Source organism: Durio zibethinus, chromosome 1 (assembly GCF_047325235.1).
Source record: "Durio zibethinus cultivar Kanyao isolate XHJ-2024 chromosome 1, ASM4732523v1, whole genome shotgun sequence".
Taxonomy (NCBI): Eukaryota; Viridiplantae; Streptophyta; class Magnoliopsida; order Malvales; family Malvaceae; genus Durio; species Durio zibethinus.
In genome coordinates, this window is record NC_143162.1 from 93,146 (window position 1) to 116,181 (window position 23,036).

The following is a 23,036-nucleotide window of genomic DNA, read 5'->3' on the forward strand; positions in this document are numbered from 1 at the left end:
CATCCACCATATCTTCCACTTTTTAATCAGCTATCAATCTCAGTTCTCCAATGCTCGAGCTACTGAGCTTGGACATATTTCTCCTGTTTCCACTGGAGATCAACTTGTTTTAGGTAAACTACTCCTATTTCCACAAAATGCAAATGGCAAACTGCTGATTTTTTTTTTTGGGCCAAAAGAACAGAAGTTTCTTTGCATTTATTTCCTTCACTTTCCCTTTTTACCAGGTATTTATTTCTAAGCTACCAAACGGTAAAACTAGATATTTTACAAATTTAATTAAGCACTTTGCTTCTGCATATTTGTACTCATTTCTTTGTGCATGTTTCAGGGATTTAGTGCCAATTTAGGCAAAGCACGCATTTTTTAAATAAAATCTCCAAGTCTAGTGAGCCAAAGTTGGTCGCTTGTTTGGAAATGCACTTTTCTCAAAAATGGGTTTGGTTTGGGTTTGGCATTGGAATCCGTACTGTTTAATGTTCGGGTTTGGGTTTGGAGTTGGAGATGGGTCACTCTTAATAATCTGTTTGTATAACTTTATTTTTTTTTTTCAAAGATTTGGGCAACTTGATTAGTTTAGAGCTGTCGGAATTGTTGAAAAGCAAAGTCTCCACCAATTGTTTGTGTCTGAAATGGAAGAAAGCAGTGGGCAAGACCCAGTAGCTAAATCTAGGGTTTTGAATGTGAGGCCATTACGATGTCTGGTTCCCATATTCCCTTCAAACCCTAGTTTCACTTCATTTCCCCATACCCAAGCTGCTGCCCCTTTTGTTTGCGCCTCTCCTTCTGGTCCATTCCCCTCTGGTTTTGCACCCTTCTACCCATTTTCTGCTTACTCAGATGCTCAAAACATGCAAACTCCGCCTTTTGGGTTCAGTGGCACCATTCCAGCTCCGGTTCCCATCAATTCATTCAGGACTGCAGCAAATGGAGATGCAGGGTCATCCAGAAAGAGTTCCAGAGGCCGCGGTCCATCGCAATCTGAAGAAGATGGTTACAGCGATAGCATTCATGCAACTGATGCAGAAGATTCAAGCAAGGTTGCCAGTGCCACCACAAAGAAAAAGACTCAGAAGAGTACTTGGGCCAGCAGCAGCCAGGATATCGATGCTGCTTACTCGGATGTGGATATCGATGCTATGGTTGATAAAATTCTTGAGTCATTCAATCTCATTGATTTTGATACATTCAGGCGAGCTGATGGTGACAAGCAATCGGTAGGATACATTCGTTTGATCTATGAGGTGCTCCGAAGAAAAATTTCTCAAATTGAGGATTCAAAGGAATCTACTCCCGGAGTAACAAGACGGCCTGACTTAAGAGCAGGAACAATCTTAATGAACAAAGGGATTCGAACTAATATCAGGAAGAGAATTGGTGTTGTACCTGGTGTGGAAGTCGGGGATATTTTCTTTTTCAGGATGGAGATGTGCTTAATTGGATTGCATGCTCCAATTATGGCCGGTATTGATTACATGGGCCTCAAGGTATCTCAAGACGAAGAGCCAGTAGCAGTTAGCATTGTCTCATCTGGAGGATATGAGGATAATTCGGAGTACGGAGACGTGTTGATTTACAGTGGCCAAGGTGGCAATGTTTATAAGAGAGGCATGGAAATAACAGATCAGAAGCTTGAAAGGGGTAATCTTGCTTTAGAGAAGAGCTTGCACCGGGGTAATGAGGTTAGAGTGATTCGCGGTGTAAAGGATGTAGCAACTCTAACTGGAAAGATATATGTTTATGACGGTCTTTATAAAATCCAGGAATCATGGGTGGAGAAGGGGAAGTCTGGCTGCAATGTATTTAAGTACAAATTAGTTAGGTTATCTGGGCAGCCTGAAGCATTCAATGTATGGAAATCTGTTCAGCAGTGGAAGGATGGCAGTGCTGATAGAGTTGGAGTTATACTGCCAGATCTCACTTCTGGGGCAGAAAGTATTCCTGTTTCTCTTGTAAATGATGTTGATGATGAAAAGGGGCCAGCATATTTCACATATTCTCCCCACCTAAAGTACTCAAAACCTGTAAATTCAACCGAATCTTCGACTGGCTGCAGTTGCCATGGTGGTTGTCTAGCTGGTAACTCCAACTGCCCTTGCATTCAACGAAATGGTGTACATCTCCCATACGTTGCAAATGGAGTTCTTGTCAGCCAAAAAGCTTTGATACACGAGTGTGGTTCTTCGTGTAAGTGCCCTTCTAATTGTAAGAATCGGGTATCTCAGAGTGGTCTGAGAGTTCGTTTAGAGGTGTTTAAAACTAAAGATAAAGGTTGGGGTCTGAGGTCATGGGATCCCATCCGTTCTGGGGCTTTTATTTGTGAATATGCAGGGGAAGTGATTGATATTTCTAGGGCAGAAGAGTTTGGAGGTGAAAATAATGATGATTATATTTTCAGTGCAACTCGCACTAATTTGCCTGGGGAAGCTATGCTGGGTGTATCTAATGAGACTCCAAAGATCCCATTTCCTCTAATTATAAGTGCAAAAGATGCTGGTAATGTAGCTCGGTTTATGAACCACAGTTGCTCCCCAAATGTATTCTGGCAGCCAGTTTTGCGTGAGAATAGCAAGGAGTGTGATCTTCATATTGTATTTTATGCAATCAGACACATTCCTCCAATGACAGAGTTGACATATGGCTATGGAATTGTTCCACCAGATACAGCACACCAGAGGAAAAAAAAATGCCTTTGTGGATCAGCAAAGTGCGTAGGTTACTTTTACTAATGGTGTATCAACTTGTGAATTTGGATCAACATAGTCTTTGCCAGCTCGTGGTTTGAGAAAGGTTAGTTATCTACTAATCTCCAATCCTGTGATATGTCATTGTGTATCTTGTTGTACCTATCATTTACTTTAAATACAGTTTATCTTGCTGGATTTGACGAACTATTGTAGATTGCAGAAGTGGGCCATCATCATTAGTTGTACAAAGTGGTTGCTTCCTTTTTTCCTTTAAAGTGCAAACCTTATTTGACATGACGTGATCTATACTAGTATAACATGGAATGGCAGTGTTTGAGTTGGTATCATACCAATTTGATCTTAACTTTTAAATGAGTTGGTTCGCATCTCAGTAACAAGCTTCTCCTAGTTATCTTGCATTTAGTCTCTCTCTCCTTTTATTAGAGATCAAAATACTAATTTTATTTATTTAACTCGCTTTCTTCTGCTGTTTCCTTCTCTCTATTCTCTTTCAACTTTTATTTCATAGAATAAAAAAAAGTTAAATACTAATTTTATTTATTTAACTCGCTTTCTTCTGCTGTTTCCTTCTCTCTATTCTCTTTCAACTTTTATTTCATAGAATAAAAAAAAGTTAATATAATTAAAATCTGCCCATCTGGTTTTTGGGTATGTTTTAGTTTTTTGTTTTTGCTTTCTTGTAAGTATTATTTCTTCCACAAACATACAGTCTGCTATTTATTTTAGTATTAGGATTTAGTAGATTCACCCCACTCACACCTTTTTTTCATTTTAGAGAACTCTGGTCCGACGTTATCTGTGTTTCTGTGCTTATGTATCAGTGTGTATCTCAGTATTTTAAACCTGAACATCCAATTGTCATTTCGTTTTCAGTTAACACTCTATGTTGTCATGTTATATTCTAGTTCTTGAAATCTTCTTATATAATTCTAGATTCTTGTTACTGGTTTAATATAAATAGTGTGTCCTGTTGGATTGATTTTGTTGTGATAAATGCTTGAACCAAACCAACCTTGATATGTGTTTAACTTATTAAAAGGAAAGACAGAGCTGTGACGAACCAAGCCAGACCAAACTGTTTAATTTTCTAACTTAATGAACCGTGAAATCTGATTCATCTCTTTCTCACCTCTACCCTTTCCTCTACCCCTTCAACTTTTTTGCGTAAGAATTTTTTTTTTTCTGGGGGAGGATGAGTTAATTTTTTGTGTCCGATTTGGGTTGTTTTGCTTATTGATAAATGCTCTAACAAAACCAACCTTAATTATTTTTTAACTGATTAAAATGAAAAACAGAGCTCTGGCTGTAGCAAACCAAGCTAGACCAAATTGTTCAACTTGCTAGCTTAATGGAACATGGAATGAAGACTTCATGTAAGTATTTTAGCCTATCTAAAGTGCTGAATCTTTCCAATATCAAATCGTGACCAGAATTTCTTTATTTCGATGAAACTTTTATCTTTGTGAATCCTAAATCAGTTCAAACGATTAACAGCTTTCTTTATTCCCTTTAATTTAATAGTTTTGTTGTCAGCATAACCTGTGCAATTTCCAAAAGATTATTGACACTGTAATTATTTAGACAGTTTTTAGAACTGCTTGCTAAGAATTAAATATTCAAAGGTTAAGTTTTGTGTGTTTAAGGTGATTGGGGATTGGGAGATCACTTCAATTGTTTAGGAGCATTGGAAGTGCTCAGTGATGTAGATGTGTCAAAGTTCGTTTCTTTATTCTATTCCTCTCCTTAGCCTAAAATGTTATCAACTGATTAAAATCTGATTATTGTTATGCAGTTTTTTGCTGCTGTATCTATCATGTATCTTAAAGAATTAGCACGTCCAAGCACCTCTATGTTTTTCTTCTGATTGACCAAGAGTTTGAACTGTTGCATTATTTTTGGCTTTGTATGATGGCTCTGAATAACTTACTGTTCCAACTTGTTAAATTATGAGCCCCTTGTATATTCTTTACTTCATGCTACATAGGATAGGTTGTTTCATGAATGTATTTCTGCTGAATACATTGGCTTGAAATAGATATTGAATTTACAGGTATGTAGGCTTACCGACTTTCCTGTTTGTGGCTGCTGAATGGGCACGGAATGATCCCTTCTCACTTTTTCTTCATCCGGCATCCATGTTCTTGTACTATTAATTTGTACTAGAGTTTTGAACTTCTAACATTGGAACATTAGTTGAAGTTATTTCTAGCATTTGTATAGTCTAGTTGAGTTTTTTCTATCTCAATATTTTCTGTAATCAACTCAAGTTATTTTTGTCTGAAATGTTCACTTCTAGATTATTTTCCCCCCTGTTGTAAGGTGCACTGATCAAATTGAACAAAAATTTACCTGAGCCACCAAGATTCCTTGTATAGAACTGTTGGACAGGTCTTGTTTGTTCTAGCACCTGAGGCCCTAGGAATTAGGTTAAATAGAAGGTTCTGTAAGTATTTTTGGATATGTAATTAATACTTGAAGTCTCTTAAGGAAAAGGAATTATTATTATTAAGGTTAATGTTATGAATGGGTCATAAACTATAATAAAATATTTAATGTGATATTTGAATTATAAATCTATTAAATAATGCAGTATTCATTTCTAGTTTGATTGTTTTAGATAATGATTAGAGACAAGTAAATAATCTTTTTAAGTATTATATTAGTTAATATATTCATAATTTAAGTATGACGTTGAATTATTTCATTATTGTTTATGGATTATTCATGACATTAATCTTTATTATTATGATTATGAAGTCTTTGCATGACATTGTGACATAGGGCTTCCAAAGGCATTACCCAACCTGGGTCAAACTTTTGATTTTGTTGTTTCCGAAGGGAAAGGAATTTGTGGAGGGCTGCGTAAGAGTTTTCTTTTCCTTTCCTCTTTTCCATGGATGAGCTAATTTGTGTAACTAGTACGCCTAGTCGATTTAATGTGGTGTTGAAGATAATTTCAACACAAATATCTAAAATAATTATAAACTAAAAAAGAAACAAAGAGGGTGGCACCGTTGCATTCTATAACTCATACTAGATGAATTTTCACCATTTACCCATAAAATACTTCTAATTGTACACTCCAATAAATTTTTGTATATTTGATTTAATTGAATAATCTATTCATATTCGATATGATATTTGTAAACATAAAAAATGGTCTTTTTGTTTTTAAGCAAAATGTTCTGTTTGGCCTAGTGGAAGTTTTTATAACAAGTGCTGCTCAAGTGGAATTATGTTAAAATTATTAAAAAAGAGAATTTAAAATAACATTTGGTAAATTTAGCGTAAAAGTGTTGCAGAATATTAAAAGTTATTTGATCTTGATTGGTTCAAATGATAAAAGGAGTGCGGTTTTTTATTTTATTTTATTAATTATTTAGGTTCAAATTTATTGAGAATTCATTGAAAAGTTATTTTTTTTATAAATTCATTAGATCTAACATAAATAAGCTTGCTTAAACTGGTCTGAAGAGGGGATGTATTGAGAAAAACTTAAGAACCCTTTGTCACAAATTAAACAAAAAAAAAAAACAATTTGATAGTATTTTTATATATTTAATAAATAAAAAATAAATTCTTTAAAATTATATCACAAGTTTTTACGTGAAAGAAACAAATAAAATAAAGAGATATTTTCATTAATTAGAATAAAAATAAAATAAACAAAAAATTTTAAAATAAATGAATATGAAAAAATGTAATACTCTTTATAAATTTGTGAATTATTGAAGAGCAAAATAAGAATATAAAAAAATTCATTTATTACTTATTAAAATTAAGATTTCTATAATGTTAGATACATTATATATAAATAAGTCTAAAAACACATGATTTCTGCTTTTACAGTAGAAAGTTCTCAAAGATGAAAAACACATTTCTTAAAATTTTAACAATTTAAATGTGATTAAATATTTTCATCTAATTTAAAAGTGCACGAGTTATGGTATTAAATCTAATTATTCTTTTCAACAAAAGATAATTTAGTGTATATATAAACATGCACACACCCTTAAAGTAACGAATGGATCAATTATTAAATCTTGTTATGTTATATATATATATATATATATATATATATATATATAAACGTGAATTTGTTCTATATTTGTTGTCATTAAAAAAAATTGCATTTGTATAAATATAATGAGATAAGTTGTAAATAAGTTAAAATGAATTAAGGGCAATTATGTTTTGTGTCTACTCAAATGGCAAATCTTATATATATTGAAATATAAGATGCATTTAGCTTTGGCTGCGGAAAGCTCGCTTGAATTTAGAAATTTTGAGGACGCATCAAAAGTTTGTTAAGAAAAAGTTGTACGGATCCATCTGGTAAACCAACAATTTTTAAAAAGGGAAGTTGAAGAGAGAGACAGAAGAAAAGCAAACACCCACAAAGCGTTTGATATCGTTGTCCTTCCCTTTCTTATGTTACGGAAACAATGAAAGCCTTTTGAGCCCTTTTTCGAATTTTTGTAAGGTTGATTCTTTTCTAAAGTTTTGGCTTTCTGCAGGTATTCCCTTTGTGGGTGTTTGTCTCCATCATCATCAGGTAGCTTGGATCGTGCATACAATACAAATGAATGACCGAAAAAAGAGAATCATGAATAGGAACAAAAGCCAAATTTATGACTCTTCCTCCATTCACATGGAAAACTCCCCTCCCAAATCCATTCCCAAGAGGATTTATCAAGTTTGGAAGGGAAATAATGTATTTTTCTTCCTTAATTTGTTGTCATTTTTCTAACATTTCATTTTTTTTTTCTCTATGATGGATCATAAGCTTAATTAAGTTCCCTTTTTCTAATAATATTCTTCTTATTGCTTGTCATCATTATGCATTGAAAGTTTATTAATTTGAATTAGTTATCAACTTTTAACATTGTCCATGCCATTTTTATGTTGTTAATACACCTTCAAATTTTTTTTTCATATTTCTGTGCATCTCACAACCTAGTGTCCATGCCATACTGTTTTTTTTTTCATCAATTTGTAAATGATTTCTAATTAAATTTTTTGTATGACAGAGCTATTGTAATCTTTGGCTTTGAATTTTGATGATGGGTTGAGAGACTTTTAGTCTTTGCTTGACAGGAAAGATGAAAATGAGTGAGGCTGAAAATTTTGTTAATCTAATTGATTAAAATTCATAATAACTTTTTTATTTTGTAATTTAACTATTAAATTAATAAAATTTTCATTTTTACCTTTTTTCATCTTTACTTTTGATTGCTTTAAATGAACATGGGTCATGTGTTAAAAAATTTGTATGATTTGCTAATTGCTAGTATACAAGCTATATAATACCTAAATTCGGCATTTATGGAGTAATTAATGAGCAATTTTCAAATGACAGAAATTTTGTTGTGGTGGGAGAATGATTTTTGGCCCCGATGCATCATCACTTTTCTTAACTTCGTTTCTGATTGGATGTCCTGCAATAGCATTCTGCACAAAGATGGTGGTGAATATCACGCACGACGATCCAGTTTTTAACTATCAAATGTTGCTGGGGGGGCTCATCCTCACTGTTTTGGTAGGTAAAAGAAAAATAATAAATTCAACTTGAGTCTCCCCTACCTCTTCACCTTGCTATTTTACTAGATTATTGTTTTAATTTGCGCGCATGCAGGATTTAGGTTTTCTATTTCTGACAAGTAGTAGAGACCCGGGAATAATACCTAGAAATTCACTACCACCTGAATCGTCGTCCGATGAAGTAAATTATCTGTCCAAGAATCCATCATTGGACTGGGTGATGAGTAGTAAAACTCCAAACCTCCGAATGCCAAAGATTAAGGATGTAATATTGGTGAATGGTAAAACGGTTAAGGTCAAGTTTTGTGACACATGCCTGTTATATCGTTCGCCGCGTGCATCTCATTGCTCCATTTGCAACAATTGTGTCCAGAGGTTCGACCACCATTGCCCATGGGTGGGTCAATGCATCGGACTAGTAAGTTTCTATAATTAATTAATTTCCATTTCTCACGCTCACGCTCACTCTCACTCTCACCCTTACTCTCACACACACACATATATATAAAACATATAGACAGCGATAGATATTAGACAAGGCCTAAACTAATTAGTTACATTAAGTTTTTAAACCAAATTAATTAATGTTTGCAGCGCAACTACCCTTTCTTCATTTCTTTTATATCATCATCCACTGCCTTGTGCATATATGTGTTCTTGTGCTCTTGGCTGAACATTCTTCGACAAGACTGCGGCTTGTGGGATGCCATGTCTCGTGATATACTGTCAGTTATTCTCATTGTGTATTGCTTCATAGCCATCTGGTTTGTTGGTGGCCTAACAGTTTTCCATTTCTATCTCATTTGCACTAACCAGGTGATGAAATTCGGCTCTCTTAATTAATTTCCGTCCGTCATGTTTTTTTTTTTTTTTATTTAATTTCTTTTCATTCTATGTATATGCTTGTTTTTTCTTATCTACATCTTTAACGAAAGACTTGGTTTTATATAATTAAGCATAAACTAATTTTAATCATTAATTAGAAATTAATTTGTTCATTTCAATATATTTTAAATTTTTTTTTTTCATAATTTCTTCTTTTGCATGTATTATTAATTTCAGACAACCTATGAGAATTTTCGGTACCGGTACGATAAGAAGGAAAATCCCTTTAACAAAGGCATATTAAACAATTTCAAAGAAGTGCTACTTTCAAAGATCCCACCTTCAATGATCAATTTTCGGGCATGGATTTCAGAAGATGACAACCTTTCCAACGGGGATTGCATTGCTTCGAAAGAGAATTTAGACATAGAAAAGGGGAACATCGATAGTGTTGCAGTTCCGAACCTTTCGCAGAGGATCGACTATGATGGTTTTGATAATAGTTTAAAGGGGAAGGGCGGAGCATTTGATGATCCACCTAATAATTCCTTTTCAATTTCCAACAACCAAAATTTTCACAAATCAAACGAATTTGTTATAGCGTAACTACCAAATGGTAGCTCCATTTGACTTTTACATCTTTCATTTTTAACAAATACATATATATTACCTTGTCATTGATTTGTTTCTACTTTATTAATTTTTTCCACTTTTGGATTAATAAGCACGTAATGCGTACACAGCTTGTGCACTCAAAATTTAAAAAAAAAATGTTTTTTTTTCTTGTCAGCTCAATCTCTTCTATCAATTAAAAAAAAAAAAAAGTCATGTTATCTTACGACGGAATTACAAAATTATGCGGTGCAATGAGAATTTTTGTTAGTTGTTACCATGGCTAAAATTGTTTATTATGACAAAAATGTAGAAAATAAAATTGTTCTTATTTTTTATAATAAAGTGTAAAAACAAAGTCAATTGAAAGAGTCAAGCCCAAGCTCTTGCCTGCCGGCCTTTATTTTCTCCCACGCGATTTTCCTTCTCTTACACTGGCATATTTTCATTTTTGATTGGACATTATCTCTCTAGCACTTTGATAGAAAGAAAATATAAAATTTTTTTTATCAAATATAATTGCTTGTGGTATATATGTCTATTCTTATCAGATTTTGATAAAATTTCATATTTTTCTCTAAACCGATCATCCAAAACTCCGTAAAGCTAACCCTCTTTTGCTTTCCACTCTTTTCCCATTGAAGACAAAACTCTTTGAACATATATACTTTATATGCTTCTTGCAATCTTTAAAGTATTAGAGATGTACATAGAATTTAAACTCATTATATATATATATATGTTTCTCATTAAATGTATAGAATTTAAACTCATTATATATATATATATGTTTCTCATTAAATGTACGTATACATATGAGCTAATTATGTAAATTCGAAACCTCGATGTACTTGAATATATGAATATTATTACTATACATCTTGTTCGACCAAAGAGATAGGTTTAGCTTCTTGTATAAAGTCTTACATGCTTAAAAAAAAGTAATTATCTTGTTTTGGAGTTTTATTGATGTGTATAGAGAAATAGTACATATGTTTATGTACATGAATTTAAGCTTTTTCAGCACATTTGAAATCCAATGTCTAAAATCTCTTGATTAGATTAAAGGGTTAACTCTTCAATTAATAACTTTTGATAGTAATTCACATAAATGGTTATACCCTGACAACCTAGAAATGAAAATGACAAAAAAGATATCTTCTTTTACAAATGCCGAGAGAAAATGCCTCAAGTCAAACAGTAAGAAAGCACTACAATCGACCACATAAAGAAAGAGTCCGAAGAACAAAGACGAACTCTTATCTTCTAAAAGTGATGAAGTAAAGTGATAGCCGTTGCAAATACCAAGACATCAAGTACTTGGACTAACAGGTCTTATAAAAGTTGTTCAAATTTATGGTGCCAAGACAACAAAATACCACGAACGAACAATGAATCAAGGTATTAAAAACCTTGGCACATAAAGCTGCCACAAGTCTGTAAGCACACAAGCAACTACTAAAGTTTGAAGTGCCCAACTAGATGAAGATAGCACGCCTGCAATGAGTAATTTGGACAACAAGCAAAGAAGTTAGGATATACTGTAAGCCACCAAGTGTTTGGTCATTAATCGTTATTCACATAACAACAAATTCGTTATCCTTCTCCAAAGTATGGAAAATCCTCGTGCAAAGTCGCTCGAAGACCTATATAAAAAACTTCTCTTTCTCCATAGTTGAACTTCAAGGAAGGAACTCTTCCTCATGTTCACTAACATGTGCGAAAAAGGAGATAAAGCGAAACATAACAAGCCTCCAATTACCCTAGCCGCCTATCTCTATATACTTATCATTGGGTGCAGCAAAGTCGCAAGGTTATATTTATAAGCCTTGTCTTGCCTGAATTATTTTAAATTGGGCCATAAACTTTAATTGAACACTTTAATTAAGTTCTTCATATATTTTAGTTTTTATTCAATTAAGTCATACTTAATTGAATTTCAATTTTAATTCGGATGATTTAATGTGTATAAACCATTAAGTTCCAACATGTTAGTAATAAATATAAATCCAAATCGGATAAGGATAATTAATTATATTTATAGATCATGAATGATATTTAACAATGTATCATGATCACTCAAATATAAGTGAGTCAAAATAGTCTTGACATAAATTTTTAATGTTTAATTTATCAATGTAATTCGATCTTCCTATCAGATATTTCGAAAGGTTATGAGTATGATGCAATGTTTATCTATTAAATCTTTTTATATTAGTTTTTGCGGCATCTAGTCAACATGTATGAATTTAGTATGAATTTAATGAGAAACTATTTATTCTAAATTCAGTTTGCTTTGGCCGAAAACTTTATGTGTTGTCTAACGTCAAGAACAAAGATATATCCTCTTATGTCACTTAAGATGAAGAATCCTCTTTTAACCACTCATCCACCTTAGCATTCTTCAAATCATACTAAAAAACACCATTTTTAGGGAACACACTCAGAGTCTCAAGGGTGCGCATGATGTCCCTAGAGGTGTGCCACCTGATGTCTCAAGGGATGTTCACCTGATGCCCCAAGAGTGAGCCCAGAGTGTACAGCTGGTGCTGGAAGAAGCCAGGCCTGAAGTGATGAAAGCCCTCGCTCGATGCACTCATGGGGCGCACCCAACTTGCCCGACCTGGGGAATGCCTATGCGCTCGAAATCCTAAAAATGAAGAGGGGGTAATCACAAACAAGAAAAAGTGAAGATAAAGAAAACACTTCTTTCACAGAAAACTCAAGTAAAAAATAGAGATAGAAAATCTTCATGTCAACGACTAAGTCAATTAGAAGGCAAGCAATTCCTCTACAAGGCAATGATACGTTCACCAAGGCTAAGAAACATGAATTAGCAAAGGTATTGCATTTTTTGAAGTTCACAAGAACTCTCATTTGAAGATGAAGAGCTAGTCGGGCGATTACTGGAGACACTAGATGTCTCCCTCGAAAGATCATGACTATTAACAATATGTTCACTAAAAAGAAGAAGACATTAGGATTCGTTATGAAAGCAAAAATAGAGCCTGAAAAGATAGCGACAAGTTACAATGGGGAGCTAAGGACCAGCGAAACCAAGTGGCACGTATCCCTCAACATTAATGTACTAAACAAGTTCTCCATAACGAAATCGCAAGTTTAAGCTAAGGCTAAGCCAAAAGAAATTACCTTAAGAAAGAATAGCTTTAATGGTGGAAGCAACTTTGACAAGGTGAAAGCTTGTCAATCACTTCAACAGCTAAAATTGAAGAACTATTTATTGTAGTGGGAATTTCATAAACAGAATTTCTATTATACTTTTTCACCAGTGGTGGCCTTGTGTTGAGATCCTTCACTAGTAGATGAAAGGAAAAAATTCTATAGAAATATTATTTGTTTTGCAAATCTTAGAAACAAAAATCAAGTTTCTTTGCATTTTAGGAACATGCACAACTTTAGGAAAATGTAAAGGCTTGTGTACAATGGTATTTTGGCTGAACCAATGTTTTTAATTGGCAAACTTGAACCATCTTTAATTAGGATTTCTTCAAGACTTCCATGTTTAAAATAGATAGGCAGATTGTTAAGGTCAATAGTTACATGATGACAAGCTCTTGAGTTTACCATCTAATTTTGACTGTTTGCATAACTTGTTGATCGAACAAAGTTAGCAGCTACATATTTCATTGTTGAGATGTTGAATTGGTGACGTGTTTTGGCACTATGACCAATTCAAGCACACAATTAACAAGTTGTTCCATTTTTGTATAGCTTGAGATATACTAATTAGTCCTTCTCTTTGTATGAGTAGAGTTTTTGTGAAACTAATTGTAATGTGCACATTACCTTTAGGATTATTTCGTTTCTAATATTTACAGCTCTTTCCCTTTGTTACCATGTTAGATGTGATAACAAAAGCAGTCATGGATTCCTCTTGATTTTTGCTTTAAAATCTCAACTTTTCTTATAGTCCCTCTAATGATATTAATATTGCATTTTCTGTGACTCTTGTGGTAGTAGGCATATCTTTAAATTTAGTGCCTAAACCATTCAAGATGAAAATAATTAAGTTATCTTCAGCTATAAGAGCTTGTGTCAGTGCTAACTCATGTGCAGTACTCTTCATTGATTGCATATATTCAGCCACAGGTTTGTTTCCTTATGTCAACAAAATAGACTTTTTGCTTGCAAAAAGTTATGTAAGTTTAGCTATCATGGATATGACTGTTCGAGTAACTGATGCAACAATGACATTAAATATCAATTTGTTTTGTCTGATCCACTTTGAGTATTTTGGATTTAAGGTTTGGGTATCACTAACTATGATGTATTTTGCAAGGTAAGGATGACTGCTATCAACATAACCAACAAGCTTTAGAAGCTTTGATACCTTAAAGATAAAAGGCTTTTGAACCAATCATAACTTTGATTATTGTCAAGGGTAACATACTTATATATCTGTTTAGTAAATAAGTTTGAATTAATCTTATTTACAAACTTTGAAATATAATCCTAATCTAAAATATAATAAATATATTTCAAAACTATATTGTAAATAAAAGACTTAATCACCTAACTTCTTGTATCGTAGCATAATTATGCTTCTCATTGGCTTATTTGTAATAGTCATAATATCAACAACTTTAACCAAAGAAGTTTGATGGTGTTTACATTGTATTGACGTTAACAAATTTTGAAGGTGAAAAGATTTGATTTAATTATGTGAATGATTGAACAGGGATTAAACTCATAGTTTTATCTAAATACAAGGACTAACTACAAAATTTAATTCTTTTTAGATAAATTCTTAAATTTGTTTAGTTTCATCACATCATACCATTTTTACTAATGTTAACTATTAAAGTTATCTACTTTTATTCTTGTTACAATTTGACCTAAATAGAAGGAATTTCAAAACAAAATATTAAACCTTAAATTGGTTGTGATAAAATCAGCAGATGTTCCTAAAATTAAATTTTAGGATAAATTTTAGTCTCATAAACTAGTTTTAACTTTAAAAAATATAAACTTTACATATTTAAAAAAAAAAAGAAAGAAAAAAACACAAAACAAAAGTGAAAAATGATAAATTCAGATTTGAGAAAATAGGAGAGGAGTATTTCCTTCACTAAACTCGATTGGGATAGATATAGGATCTAGAAATGATTGATAAATAAAAATAAATAAATATCTAACTTAATCTGGACTGAGATAAAAATAGGATATAGTAATGATTAGTAATTATAATAAATAAATATCTAACTTAATCTAGAATAGGAAATACTGGAAAATTTTTATTATTAAAATGAAAGTAAGGAATTAATATATTAGGGTTAATTGTTATCGGGATCTTAATTTAGTAGTAATGAAAAGAACCTAAAATCTCAAAATTTTAGATTGAAATTTCATCTTATTTAGATGTGATGATTATCTAATTATTTTTAGTTAATTCTAATTTATTAATTATTTAAAATATATTATATATGGACATAATAATTGATTATGATTATAAATTTTTTTATAATTGTAATTTTAAAAAATATATATTAGTAATAAATTAAAAGAAAAAAATATTTATCAATAAAAAGAAAAAAATTAGTACTTAGTAAGCATAAGCGTAAGGAGAAGAACAGCAAGCGCGTGGAAGCCACGAGTAATTGAGATATCCGCCCGACTCAGAATGCTTAGAGTTTGCCAGCGTTAACCCATTTTTAATTTATCTAATTTTCCTTCAAGAGAGAGACAGAGAAAGACAGAAAACAAAATCTGGCAAGTCTACATAGAGAAGAAGGCGACAAAACTGTCACTTTTCTCTTCTTTTCTTTATTTTTTCTTAAAAATGAGGGGAGAAAAGGAAAAGAAAAGAAAAGAAAGAGGCAGTATCGTAGCTTGGTAGAATCCGTCTTTGTTGTTGTAATGTTGGCAGAGAGACGAGAGATGGCAGCAGCTGCTCATAGCTGGTCTTTGTTTTTGATCCAAAAACCTGTCTCTCTCGTTCCTCACTGCTCATAGATTGCCAGCCATCCGAATTGAGTCACACCCACTTCAATTATCACTTTAATTTTTTGAATTTCTTCGTCGCATTTGGAAGATGAACGAACTATGGTTTTGTTTTGTTTGGTTTGGGGATATTACATTAAGAATTCATTACTAGATATTTGGGCTTCTTCTTCGTCTTCTTCGTTATCATCAATCATTGATCATCGACTCAATCAGGTATGGCCCTGAGTTCTGATCCTAAACACAAGAGGCTTTATCAAGTTTGGAAAGGGAACAATGTGAGTTTCTTCTTCTTCTCTCTTTCAATTGGGCTTTTTTTTTTGTCGTTTTTGGTTGTGGAAACTATGATTTAACATCACTATAGTACCTTACTCTGCGGGACACTATTGCTTTTTTTTTTTTTACCAAACAATTGATAGACATGGTCATCATTCCGAAATATCCTTTTTAGCTCAAATTCTGAAACTGCCTGGATCAATTTTGCAGTTATGTTGATTTTCTTTTAATACTAGTTAAATTAATAGTTTAAGAGATTAATTACCCATCACAGTATGGATGGACGGGTGTTGGTTTTCTTTTAATAATAAGGTCTAAGGTGATGGATGGATAAATGAAGCTTTCTTGAATTGAATAATTGCCTGCTTCATTTCCATACTGAAAATCAATTTCAAGAGTTGTTACACTCTTACTGTCAGTTTGGAGATTCTTCATCCACTTTTCTCTTCTTCAAACACCCTCCTAAAAGAAAACTTCAGAAAAAGAAAGAAACAAAAACCAAATATCTTCTAAATCACCAAATTCACTTTGTAAAACCTTGACTATTGTGTATGCTCAATCAGAAATGTAGCTTCATTACTATTATTATTATTGTTGTTGTTGATTAATGAGGCTTTTGTCCTTGTTGATTTTGTTCTAACAGAGATTCTTTTGTGGTGGGAGATTGATCTTTGGTCCTGATGTCGCATCATTGTTTCTGTCCACACTCCTTATTACTGGCCCTGCCATTGCGTTCTGCATAAGGATGTATATAAAGATCAAACATGAAAATACCAAACATGTTGCTTACTGTTACTCCATATTCATTCTGGCTGCCATACTCTCTGCGTTGGTAAGTTTTATTTTTTGTTGGTTTGGCTGATAGAGGTGGTCAATGTTACAGAATTATGCCAGCCAAATAGATTTCAAACTCGTAAATTACTTGATCTGAACATGGCCATTTCGCTTAATTTTTAAATTAGAATTTTTATTTTACATTCTTATGTAATTTTTTTTTTTGCACTTAATGTTGTATTCCACTGTTCTTCAGCAACAACTTAAAAGCTTCTGAAGGTGACTAAGCACATAAGTAGTCCTCATTTTATAAACAGTTTTATTTGGCGAGTATTGCTGCATTTGCATAAAAGAAAGCATGCTTTGTGTATGAGGACAATTTTGATGCTACCTGTAACCTATTTCTTGTAACTGGGCTATGGGATAACTTTCTTTTGTTTCCTATGGCCCTTGAGTATGTTATATTTCATTTACAAATTGCAGAGGTGTTTGCTGTTTAATATATATATATATCATCGTTTCATTGTCCATTGGCTTCAGTGAATGGTTTGTTTAATCATTTTCTTTTTATTCTTTTGGGAAATTAACTAGTTTTATGCCATATATACTTTCTGAGCCGGTGAAACCCTCACCTTCACAACAGAAAATGGAAAATTGATATGAAATTCAACTCTTGGCAGGATTTGCTCTTCCTCTTCTTTACCTCTGGTAAGGATCCTGGAATTGTACCTAGAAATTCAAAACCTCCTGAATCAGATGAAGCATTTGATATGGCTACCCCATCTATGGAGTGGGTTGATGGTAGAACTCCTCATTTAAAATTTACTCGTACAAAAGATGTAATAGTTAATGGCCACTCTGTGAAAGTAAAGTACTGTGACACCTGTATGCTTTATCGTCCTCCCCGAGCATCTCATTGTTCAATATGTAACAACTGTGTTCAGAGGTTTGATCATCACTGCCCATGGGTTGGTCAGTGCATTGGAATAGTAAGTTTAAGTTTCCTCTATGCAAACTTTCTTATTGACTAAATGTACTTACTGTTAGGATGTACATAAATAGTTAGTTTGAATTATTTTTCTTGACATGACTTGAATTAGATTGGCGTAAGCAATGGTATTTTACAAGAAGATATCAACTTGGCTTTGTCATAAAGATATTTTAATAGTATAACAACCGAAGTAAATATTGCACTGGGCCTTAATTATTGTTCTTTTAAACTTGATTGGACGTGGTAGCTACCGAGTCTTTCTCTCAAATCTGCTGTTGCCTTATTCTCCACACGTCTAAAATGAGTAATGCTTTATGCACTTGATGTAGGTCCAGAGACATGGGCCTTCCCCAAATTTGCATGAAATTGGTAATGTTATAAAGGAAGAAAATTAGGGTTTTGATGCTAAACTTTTAGGTTTAAATGGAGTGAAAAGGTGGGACATTAAAAGAGTTATTTGCGTTTCTATGGAATTTGGTAGGTCATTAATGCCACGATGAAAAAACAAGGCAATCAAAATGCTATTTAGAAGCCATTTTGGCATGGTGAAAGGTAATTTGGAGTTTAACGTTGAATTTAGATAGTTTATTCAAGTTGCTGTTATTGAGGTTTTATTTCAAATCTGAACCATGAACTGGACACAGCAGAAAACCAAATAAGGATAAATAAGGGGATATTGGTAAGCTTCACGTGTAGTTTTCCTTAAGATTCTCACTTAGACTTGATTGCATCACACCAGCATAGGAGCAAAAATGCTTGCGAGAATAATTCTTTTCAATACTAGAGGATTATATTGATATATGTATAAGTCTCTAGCACTTCTAGTCCATCTGATAAGGACTAGAACTCTAAACCTTATTAGCATTTAACCTAAAAATGAATCAAAAACTATTATTAAAACCTAAAAATATAGGAAAGTATAAAATAAACCTGAAAATCACACCTCGAATTTGCATGTTATCTTTTTACGTATAGGCGATTGGCTGCTGCCAGTTGGAAATTTAGCATTTATGATCACTATTTTTTTTCATATTGTATTCAGGATTTTTACTTATCTAGGGATATACTTTGCTAAATTGCACAAGTTGTAAAATTATGGTGCCAATAAGTTTACTCAAAGTTGTTGCAAAATCTTGTATATGATCTCTAAATGGATGACTTTCAGTATTATATATTTGCAAAATTTTGTAATTACTTATTTGTGATCGAAACTAATGGTGCTTTTGACGTGTGTGGTGGTTGCAGTGTAACTATCGGTTCTTCTTTATGTTTATATCAACCTCAACCATCTTGTGCATATATGTCTTTGTCTTTTCTTGGATCAATGTCCTTGAAAAGGAAGTCGACAATCATAACAATGTTTGGAAGGCTATGACACATGATATCCTATCCATTGTTCTCATAGTCTACTGCTTCATAGCTGTATGGTTTGTTGGTGGCCTTACAGTTTTCCATTTCTATCTAATTTGCACTAATCAAGTAAGTTTCTTGTCAAAGTTCCATGCTTCTTTGAATAAATGGTAACCTTTGATTATTATCATATTATATATTTATGGTCCCTGAAATACTTTGACTGATAGGGCAATCTTGAATTGGCTGGCTGTATATCTGATGTCTGTAACACATTTTGGGTTTTTGTCAATCAATGCATTCTTAAATCTTTCTCTAACTTATACTTTTTGCAGTTGTGTCCTGTTTTAGTTTCTCCACTTTTTCTATTTGGTGCCTTGAGCCTATTTGGCCAAGTGGTACAGTTGTGTGGATGACCATGCTAGAGCTTATAAATGCCTATATTTATACTATATATTACTTTTTTCTTTTTGGCATAGGACATATATCCTTGTGAAAAATCTTTAGTTATCAGCCCTGGTTTGTTTTGTTTCTTAACAGACTACGTATGAGAACTTCCGGTATCGATATGAGAAGAAGGAGAACCCCTATAACAAGGGAACAGCAGGAAACCTTGGTGAAATATTTTTCTCCAAGATTCCACCTTCATTGAATAATTTCCGTTCATTTGTGGAGGAAAGTGAGCCTATGGTTGTGGGATCAGTGACTTCAAACTTTCTGGAAGGTCCTATTAGCCCGAAAGAGAAAATTGACATTGAGATGGGAAATAGATTTGATGAAGATACTGGTTATTCACTTCCCGGAATTTTGAGAAATTTGGATTATGATGATTTGGAGGATGAATTGAAGATAAAGCAGGAAACAGGAAGATCTACTGGTCCATTCTTTCTTGATCGGCAAGATATGAATAAGTCTGTTGAAATCTCCATTCCAGGGGATGGAATGGTAAGAAGTGAGCAAAGTTCCTGAAAATGGAGTTAGAGAATTTATGCAAAGCTACACTGCAGGAAATGAAACTGATACAATGGAGAAAAATGAAGAATGTCACAATTCTCAGCCAACCACAGCATTGTCTCTTTGAGTATAAGTGTAATCTTGTTGTTCTCTCTCTTTCTCTTTTTAGTTAATAATTCTTGTGCCAATTTTATTTTCAAATTTTTGGTAACAAACACTGGTATAAATGATAGTTATACAAGTTTTGGATTAAGAAGAGCTTTGGTTGGGGTTTGCGTTGAAATTAATGTGAATGATCTCCTTTTCTTCTATAATCGCAGAACTGTGCAGGTTTGAAGGACTAAGTCAAGGTGGAATACAAGCTCAAAAGAGGTTGTTAAGAGGCTGGAAAAGCGGCAATATATCTGTTCATTTTGAATTTCAAATACTTTTATTTGTTGTAAGTTGTAAATGTCACGTTTTGATGGAAATAATGCTGAAACTCAAAACAAATGGTGTCTGTGAGGGTGAAAAGGGGTTTGTAGATTGTGTTGTAGGTTCATCATTTCTTCCTGTTTCTAGAATTTGCTTATTCAGAATAGAGATTTTGTATTTCATTGGTTAGGATTGTAGCATTTCTAGAACTAAATAGTTTAACATCTCGTTTCATTCGATGGTGGTATGTAATTATGTTTTTTTTTTTAATTTCATGAGTGAAATTTTTAAATTTTACAAACAGAAGTTTTTAAGCTTTATTAGTTGAATTGAAAGATTATCATGTATTTTTTTATTATATTAATATTTAAATTTTTTTAAAAAAATATATTCTAAAAAGATGTGTTAACTCTCTGACTTTTCATTTATATATGAGATAAAATTTTTTATTAGAAAATGTGTTGGAATTTAGTTTTTGTGTGTAAAATACATTTACTTAGAAAATGCATATTCTTTTATCTCATTTCATCTAGAGTTCTTCTAGTATAGACTTGCCGCCGTTCGAATTATTTGCCACGCTTGTGGACTTCGGCTCGATTCAAGTTGAGTCCTAGATAGGATTTTATAAATTCGTTTTTTTATATTGTCGGTGTTGATGTTAAACTGTTATTGTTTTGTCACATGTTTTATAATTTTTATAAGAATTTATTAATTTTATTAAATGTGCTCTAATGGCAAGTAGTGGCTAAAATGATCTACTACTTTTTAGAAGAATTTATTAATTTTATTAAATGTACTTCAATGGAATATGTGATAAGATAATCGATTAACTCCACTAGTACACATTTTAAACTTTAACTGATGAGATGAGATAAAAAAAAATTTTTAAATTACAAAAAATTTAATGAATCTGGGATAACCACTTGCAAGACGGAGGAAGATGTGAAGAGAGGTCACAAGTGACTTGGGCTTTTGCTTTCCGATAATCAAAGGTGAGCAGAAATATGAAGATAGGGTGATTGATAGACCACAGAAGATTGCAGAGATAATGGATAAGGAATTGGAGCAATGGCAACTAGAGGGGATTGAGGATTTACTGTCTCCGCAACAGAAGAAATATATATTGGCAATTCCTATTATTTGTCAGAAAGGAGGTAAAGATAGATTGATATGGAGTGCTCAGTTCGATCTGGTTACCTTTTGGCTAAAGATAAAGAGCACAATAATCAATTAAGTGGAACATCCTAAGATCGGGAAATTCTTATGGAAAGCATGTCTGAATGCAAGGGCCTCCATTGACAACCTGGAAAGATGGAAAATTGTCTTTAGCTCTGAATGTCATTTGTGTGGTGCAGAAAAGGAAACAATAGAGCATATCTTGTTACAATGTGAGTGGACTAGGTTGGTATGGTTTGGGTGCAATCTTGCTCTAAGAATAAATATGTTGGATCTTTTAGCACTTTTAATCAATGGTTGTTAGCAACATGGAAAGGTATGGAGCAACGAATTGAAAAAAAGGGAGATTTTATTTCATATAAGATTTGTATGTTGGACAATCTGGAAAGTGAGGTATGAAGCAATATATAAGCACAGGAGACCTGATCCTAGAGTCACTATAACCGTAGCAGATGAAGCTTTCTGGGAATTCTGGAACTCATCAAGGAAAAGCGTAATGAGCACCAGGATGAGGTGTGGAAAGAAATGAACCACACCAAGAGGATGGATTAAGATAAATTTTGATGGAGTGGTCCAACAGGTTATTTTTTAATCTTATTCAGCTATCTTGATAAAAGAGATTATAAACAAGAAGAAGAAGGCAGATAGATGGAAACTAGTTTCGTTGTTAAAGGATTTAAGGGAAATACTGAAGTATATCAAAGATGTCAAGTTTCAACTAGCGTCGAGCAACTGACTGGATCGCAAACCAGTCTAAAAGGAGGGAGGATGTGTCATGAGAATTGGGTAAAGCAGGTGAATATTCGAGATAAAGATGGTTTGATATGAAATCTCAGTTTCATCTAGTGTCTTATTCAGAACCTCTATAAGATGATTCTGACAAGTGTTAAAAGTGGTGAACAATGATGTAGTTGAGACATACTGACGTAATTTCCCTATTACTGATCTAACACAATTCTATTTCATTGGCCAAAATAAAGATGCACTTCCATTTCACTATAACACAGTTCTTCTCTGAAGGATTAAGGGCATAATTATGCCACATCATTGTATGAAACGTCAAAGGACGTTTTATCCTACTGAAGAGTTTTGTAACAAAATCTGCATAGTCTGCATAGCTTTTGCTTTCCTTCATAATATATATATATATATATATATATATATATCATCACATGAAAAATAGCATCCAATTATTTTCTGTTCTCTCAATTCATAATCATTTACAAGGACGACATTTTAGAATCATCCTTCTCGTAATTTTTTTTTTTTTCACATGGAAAGACTTTTCAAAATTTTCTTTAAGGTTTGTTTTAAACACACTTCTTTTTTAGTCATTTTGCAATAAAATTATGGTTTTTAAAATAAAAAACTTGATCTGTGGACATCGAAATGACTAAATAATAAAAACAATAAAAATAAAGTAAAAATAAATTCTCACTACAGATATGATCAGA

At 32.9% G+C, this 23,036-nt stretch overlaps 2 protein-coding genes and 1 pseudogene across 4 annotated transcripts; all 3 read left to right on the top strand.

Annotated features, from left to right (window-relative positions):
- The first annotated feature begins 41 nt into the window (after positions 1-41).
- LOC111311450 (histone-lysine N-methyltransferase, H3 lysine-9 specific SUVH1-like) lies at positions 42-5,223 on the top strand. 2 transcript variants are annotated; one of them, XM_022910834.2, is made up of 4 exons: positions 42-227; positions 332-2,790; positions 4,004-4,081; positions 4,759-5,223. In XM_022910834.2, the coding sequence occupies exon 2, from the start codon at positions 633-635 to the stop codon at positions 2,727-2,729; it is 2,097 nt and encodes a 698-aa protein (XP_022766569.2). In that variant the 5' UTR covers positions 42-227; positions 332-632; the 3' UTR covers positions 2,730-2,790; positions 4,004-4,081; positions 4,759-5,223. The 2 variants fall into 2 exon arrangements, with proteins under 2 accessions (XP_022766569.2, XP_089605863.1); XM_089749737.1 differs by lacking the exon at positions 4,004-4,081 and having other exon boundaries at positions 4,759-4,951.
- Positions 5,224-7,177: 1,954 nt separating this feature from the next.
- On the top strand, positions 7,178-9,680 carry LOC111312953 (putative protein S-acyltransferase 1). The gene is made up of 5 exons (XM_022913745.2): positions 7,178-7,422; positions 8,068-8,247; positions 8,344-8,667; positions 8,844-9,065; positions 9,312-9,680. Exons 1-5 carry the CDS (start codon positions 7,291-7,293, stop codon positions 9,678-9,680), a joined length of 1,227 nt encoding a protein of 408 aa, XP_022769480.1. The 5' UTR covers positions 7,178-7,290.
- A 5,598-nt stretch (positions 9,681-15,278) lies between these two features.
- Positions 15,279-20,248, top strand: LOC111311452 (putative protein S-acyltransferase 4; annotated as a pseudogene). Its single transcript, XR_016331032.1, has 5 exons — positions 15,279-15,925; positions 16,567-16,755; positions 17,378-17,686; positions 18,934-19,167; positions 19,579-20,248. The product of XR_016331032.1 is annotated as a putative protein S-acyltransferase 4 (transcript).
- Positions 20,249-23,036: the final 2,788 nt, after the last annotated feature.

What these genes read in the sequence shown, in the direction of transcription:
- LOC111312953 (XM_022913745.2), top strand. Translation starts at nt 7,291, where the DNA reads ATGAATGACCGAAAAAAGAGAATCATGAATAGGAACAAAAGCCAAATT. An exon ending in GGCTCATCCTCACTGTTTTG is followed by an intron (nt 8,248 to 8,343) that starts GTAGGTAAAAGA and finishes GCGCGCATGCAG; the next exon opens with GATTTAGGTTTTCTATTTCT. An exon ending in ATCTCATTTGCACTAACCAG is followed by an intron (nt 9,066 to 9,311) that starts GTGATGAAATTC and finishes TATTAATTTCAG; the next exon opens with ACAACCTATGAGAATTTTCG.
- LOC111311450 (XM_022910834.2), top strand. Translation starts at nt 633, where the DNA reads ATGGAAGAAAGCAGTGGGCAAGACCCAGTAGCTAAATCTAGGGTTTTG.